Here is a 6,445-nt window from a genome sequence, read left to right as displayed (position 1 = left end):
GCCCCTACCCCCTGCCAGCCCTGTCCCCAATGGGCCCCCACTACCCCAATCAGCCTGCGGCCCCTCCCCCCAATCAGCTCCACCCCCAATCGGTGCCCCCACTCCATTGGGGCAGGGCTGGCTGGCCAACCACCCATGGCCTCTCCCCCAGGCTGCTGGGCTCCGATTGGCCCCCCAACCCATTCGGGGGTGGGGCTGTCCAGCCCACCACCCATAGCCCCGCCCCACAGCCAGCCCCTCCCCTAATCAACCTCCACCACCCCGATTGGCCCATGGCCCCTCCCCCATCCAGCTCCACCCCCTATCAGCCCTCCCTCACCAATTGGCAGTGGGCTGGCTGGCCAACCTCCCACAGCCCCTCCCCTGGCTGCTGACCCCCGATCGACCCCCAACCCCAATTGGGGCCGGGGTCTGCCGGCCAATCACCCGCAGCCCCTAACCCCATCCAGCCCTGCCCTGATTGGGCCCCAATGGGGGGGGGGGGCGGCCAGCCAACCTCCAGCTATCTCCTACTACTGACAGGCCTGGAGCCAGCCAGACCCCACCTGTGCACGAATTTGTTCACTGGGCCTCTATTATTTAATAAAAATATAATGCATTGATTTAGAAAACGCCTTTTCTGATCTTTTTTAAAATGATGGAAAATTAGAGAAACAATGAAAAAGTATCTGGAATTTTCCTTTTGTGAAACAATGTAGTAAGAATCTAGCTATGCCTTCATCATGGTTGACAATTTGACAGCCCTGCCAGTATGTTAGTTATAGACCACTCTGCTTTAGTTGAGAGAAATATTTTATATCATGGTTTTCATATGAATACAAATTATTTCTCAAAGATTTATATAGCACACACTCTTCTCAGGAATTCTGTATTACATGAATGCTGCTTATATATTTTCATATTCTAAATTGTTGTCTTTTCAAGCAAATTATTACAAATGTGCATGTAGTTAACCTTGACAAGTTGTTCAAAGCCCAAGTGCTTTCACAGTATTGTGTGTGGAAAATCATTGTGACTGTAACAGAAATCATTTGTAATTGTCTGAGCCTGTGCATGCACTTTTAGATAAAATGCTGTTGAGTGACTGCATGGGGTACAACTTCCAAGTGCTGCACATTCCCCTAAAACAACTCTCAGCACAATTTATTGTAAAATGGAATGAAAAGGAATCTTTCACACTCAATAAATTATCATGTGATATTTTTTCTGATGATTTGCATGTTAAATTTAATTCTACTTGATCTTTAAATATTAAAATTTAATATTTAAATTTAATATTGGGATTTGTTGAGTGTATATGGGGAGAGGGGATTGCTCATTCTTTAGCTCTTCAAGACAGTAGCTTCTTGTTCTTGCAAGCACTTTATTCCACTCTTAAAAACTTTGTCTTCTGATAAATTCATTATCATCAAGATATCTGCCCATGAAAGTGCAGTGGAGTATCATATTGATCCTAATAGTAGGATCAATTTATTTTATGTGTGCTAGAAACAGATGGGAGAGGAAGCTTGCTTAGTTCTTACAAGGGTAACAATGCTTCTTTTTCACCCTTGTGCTGGCTGTACTAATTATCATCAAAATCTCTTTAGAACAGGAATTTTAGCACAGATATAGTTCATGCGGAGGGCAGCAGGGCATGCATGTAAGGGCACCACAGCTAACTGTCAACAGCAGGCTAACAAATTCACCATTTTTTTTCGTTTTCTTTTTTAAAAATATATTTTATTGATTTTTTACAGAGAGGAAGAGAGAGGGATAGAGAGTCAGAAACATCGATGAGCGAGAAACATCGACCAGCCGCCTCCTGCACACCCCCCACTGGGGATGTGCCTGCAGCCAAGGTACATGCCCTTGACCGGAATCGAACCTGGGACCCTACAATCCGCAGGCCGATGCTCTATCCACTGAGCCAAACCGGTTAGGGCCATTTTTCTGCTTTACTTGATATTCAAAATTGAAAATTGAGATTGCCTAATGAGTTACTCAACTGATATAGCCGAATTGATTAGTCTGTCAATTTGGGGCAGATAGATATAGGCTCAGGGTGTGTGGTTTGTGTGTACTCACACATATTGCTAGGCATATCTTTCAGTGTGTAAATCCAGTGAACACTTACTCTCAAGTATCATCAAGTATTTCCACTCCGTTTCCTCCCAAATCAGAGTATTATAACAGACTTTGAAATTAGTTGTAGGTTATATCCAGGGAATTTGTTAAAATCTTACCCCATTTTTGGTATTCTCAATAGCTCAGAAAGGAACCTTTGGAAGGGTCTGAGTAACCCAGCTTCTGAGGTAAACATTTCCATAAGGCATTTCCAATCAGAGTGAAATATGCCAACAATACAGAGTCCAAAGGGAAGGTTGGTTGGGTTTTTGCTTGAATGGTGACCAGTCTAGGTTCATTTTCTACTAGTATGTATTTGCTATGGTGATGTTACCATCAATTAAACTTGTCATTTGGGTTCATCTGTAAAACCACCCCCATGACCACATTTGATGGTTCTCTTTCTAGAGAGCACAAGTATTATAGCCACGGAAAACTAGACACATCTACATTAAGGCATCTTTTTTCCGAAAAGTAAAATGAAAGCAGACAGGTTGGTAGAGAATAGACTCATATTTCACACCAGATCCAATTTATTGTACCATCAAAATCTATTCCCTAACCCTAACCCTAACCCTAACCCTAAAGCCTAACCCTAACCCTAACCCTAACACTATCCCTCTGTATCACCACTCCCTCTCTGAAATAAATAAAAATATATTTAAAAAAAACAATTCATTTAAAATAAATTGACAAATTTATTCATTAGCTGGAGTTTCCACTGAAAACTAAGCTTATTATATTTAACCTTGTAAATCTTAAAATAGACAACAAATGAAGAAAATAAAACTATTTATTTCGAATGTTAAAAGATGAAAATCATTATTTATTTCAGAGAGGGAGAGGTGAGAGAGAGGGATAGAAACATCAATGATGACATAGAATCATTAATTGCTGCCTCCTGCACGCCTATGACTGGGGATCAAGCCCTCAACCCAGCATTGTCCTGAACAGGAATAATTGAACTGTGACCTCTTATTTCATAGGTTGATGCTCAACCACTGAGTCATGCCAGCCGAGCTTAATGTTAAAGATGAAAATGTGTTTAAAAATATAAGCAATGTTTTCTTTCTAGGATGTGTGGCTGTTGGCTTCTGTATTGTACTTTTCAAGTAGAAAAGAGCTGAGAGTCTTATATTTGAAGAGGGATATGGGAAAGGCCAGAGGAGAGAGTGGATTTCGCCATTTTTATTCTCAATAGAAGGAATTATGTTGCAGCCATATATTTAGCCAGATGTTTGAAAATATTGTTTTTTATTTCTTTCTAGATATCTAAGATATCTATATAGATTAAATATAGATAGACATTGATTTTATAAATATCTATATCTACCTATCTATATATAAATATATATATATATCTACACTAATAAAAAAGAAACATGCAAATTGGTGTCACTCTGCTATGCCCACCAGCCCACCAGAGTGACTATGCAAATTAACCCAACAAAGATGGCAGTTAATTTGCATATATAGGCACAGAGCGAAGACTGATGGCTCAGGCCGAAGTGAAGACTGATGACTGAAGAGGCTTGGCTTCTCTGCTGCGGCCAGACCAAAGGCCTGGGTCCTGGGTGCCGGAGGAAAACCAGTGCAGGAAGCCAGGGGAAGGAAGCAATGGGCTTCTAGTATATATATATACATATAGATAGATGATAGATAGATAGACAAAAAGCCAGAGACCAGAACACCGCGGCCCCTTGCTCAGGACAGCCTTGCCCTCCCAGAGGGGACTCCCACCTTGATTAGGGGTGTGACCAGCCTGCAAACCACCATGGCCCCTTGCCCAGGCTGGCCTCACCCCCAGTGGGGACCCCCCACTAAGATCCAGGGCCCCAATCAGGGCAGGACAGCAGGTCCCCACTCATCCACCAGACCTCTATTCCTATATAATAAAAGGGTAACATGAAAATTGACCCTAAAGGCAGAACAACCAGAACTACCGCTAGACTAATCACTATTGAGGTGCACTCACCACCTCTCGGTCCCTTTCCCTGGCTGGCAGGTTCTGATCTCCTGGTGGCGATCGGGGAACCGAGGGTGGGTGGCGGGGGATGTGGGTGGTGCAAGGCCAAGGCCCCTGCCCTGCCAGTCGTCCCACACACAGAGGGTGACCTGTGGCAGGGGCAGGGCCGGCAAGTGGGCGGGAACAGCTGACCTCTCAGTCCCTTCCCCTGGCCATCAGGCACCAATCACCTGATGGCAAAAGGGGGTGGGGCAAGCTGTGGGCAGCCAGGGAAGGTGGCCCTAATCCCAGGCCAGGCCTAGAGACCATACCTACACACGAATTTTGTGCACTGGGCCTCTAGTAGGTATATATTATTGTTAACCATTACACATTTTTTCCAAACTCTCATAAGATATTTGAAAGCCAATTTAAGGGAGCATTGGTCTGTTGAAATAAACTGAATCAGTTTTTAAGCTAGTGTCTTTGGGTCAGCATTCTGGAAAATAGTAAGCAATAAAGGTACATAAACCTTAATGATGTTGATTCCAAATTAGTCAATGCTCACTTCTGTACACCTTCTGACTGACTATATTTTACTGTTACAAATAAGAAATTTAGGAATTGCTCATGTATTTTTTTACATGGCAGTTAGAGTAGGACATTAAATCAATACATTATGTGTGATTATTCTTAGCTTTTTAATGTGTCAAAGCAGATTCTGTAACTGGGAATTAATTGAATGTTGAGAACAGCTTTGTAAACATTTGCTCTAAAATGTAAAAAACAAAACAGATATATTGCTGTTTCTGGAAATTTCTGAGGACAAGAAGGACAAGGTAACCTATCTTATCTAATAAAGAGGGAATATGCAAATTGACTGTCATGTTGTAATGGTCAAGATGGCTATATCCACAGTGGAGGCCAAGTTCCCGTAACAAGCCTTAACTAGCAATCAGCAGGAACTTGAGGCTGCGTGGCACTGGGCTGGGGCAGGGGACCTGAGGCTGTGCCCTGTGCCTAGTGGGGCTTGACAGGGACCTCAGGCTGCGCCCCCCCACCCAAGTGCTGGGTCGGGGGACCTCAGGCTGTGCCCCCTGCCATGCGGGGCTTGATGGGGGACCTCAAAGTGCACCGCCTAGCCTAGACCAGGCCAGAGGACCTCAGGCCATGCCCCCCACTCCAGCACTGGGCTGGGGGACCTCAGGCCACGCCCCCTGCCCTGGCCTGGGGCAGGGGAACTCAGGCTGCACCCCCTGCTCAGCGGGGCTTGATGAGGGTGGAGCCGGCTAGGTCTGGATCTTGCCCAATGTGGGTGGGGCCGGCCGGGTCTGGGTCTCATGCGATTTCAAGGCGCATGTGGGTGGGCAGGAAAGACTCTGGGTCCCACAGCATGCCCCAGACTCTGACAAGTGGAAGGTTTTCATATACATTTTACTAATATTCTTTCATCTCTGACATTTCTATTACAGAGAAAGGGCAAATAGCAATATTAAAATATTTCCTCTAATTAATTCCCTTTTAATGTGCATGAATTTTGTGCACTAGGCCACTAGTTAAGTCATAAAAATCTCTTAATAGTAACTTCTGTGCGTATGCTTGTGTGTGTGTACACACATTTGTCCTAAACCCTGGGTAGCTCCCATATTACAGGCACTATTCAAAACACTAAGAAATAAGCAAACAGAATAATTTCTTGTTCTATGATGAAATCCAGTCTTAATTTATTCAAGAAGGATGTCCATTGCCAGAGCACTTAAGGCTTGGTTGTTTTTCTCACCTGAAAGTTTGATATCCAAAGAATAGCCTGGGAAACAGTCATTTTATTTGAGGTTATAAATAAGTTATAAATAGACATTAGACATCCTTGTCTTCTAGCAATGGCAACTACACAAGTCTACTAACCAATAAGCAAGAAGTATGTGGACTGTGTAGGTCTACGTGTGTGTATGTGTGTGTTTGTGTGCACACGCACGCACGTGTTGCCTTAGAAATGGGTAATCTTCTCAAATGCCACATTGTCGTAGCTTTTGTCCTTGGGATCGTAGCCTGGACTGTGGACCAGGCTTTCTCTCCTGAGTCCATTCTGTAAGACAGATTCAGTTCCTTGTTTCCAGGTACTGCCATTCTCAAGCGTTTCCTGAGGAAAGGGGAAAGGCACATATTAGTGAAATCATCTTGATGTATTCCGAAGCAAATCGAGGGACTGTTAATTAGGCCTCCTGATCAAAAAAAAATGATATGTACTGGTAAATATGAAAGTAGCACAATTAACTGACCCAGGGCACTTTCTAATTGATAACTTTGACGCCTCAATCCATGTAGGTACTATTTCTAATGATGATACAATCAAAAAGAATAATTTAGTGAGCCTTTACAGTATGTCGTGTGTTG

At 43.6% G+C, this 6,445-nt stretch overlaps 1 protein-coding gene across 1 annotated transcript in view; it reads right to left on the bottom strand.

Annotated features, from left to right (window-relative positions):
* Nucleotides 1-5,561: 5,561 nt before the first annotated feature.
* The window catches only part of SLC5A12 (solute carrier family 5 (sodium/monocarboxylate cotransporter), member 12), a 37,751-nt gene continuing 36,867 nt past the window's right edge, over nt 5,562-6,445 (bottom strand). The window contains exon 15 of the mRNA XM_005873087.2: nt 5,562-6,191. Within this exon, the coding sequence (XP_005873149.1) occupies nt 6,039-6,191 (153 nt within the window). The 3' untranslated portion in view covers nt 5,562-6,038. The remainder of the gene's footprint in view (nt 6,192-6,445) is intronic.

Source organism: Myotis brandtii, unplaced genomic scaffold (assembly GCF_000412655.1).
Source record: "Myotis brandtii unplaced genomic scaffold, ASM41265v1 scaffold399, whole genome shotgun sequence".
Classification (NCBI taxonomy): domain Eukaryota; kingdom Metazoa; phylum Chordata; class Mammalia; order Chiroptera; family Vespertilionidae; genus Myotis; species Myotis brandtii.
This window is presented reverse-complemented; position numbering and strand designations above follow the sequence as displayed.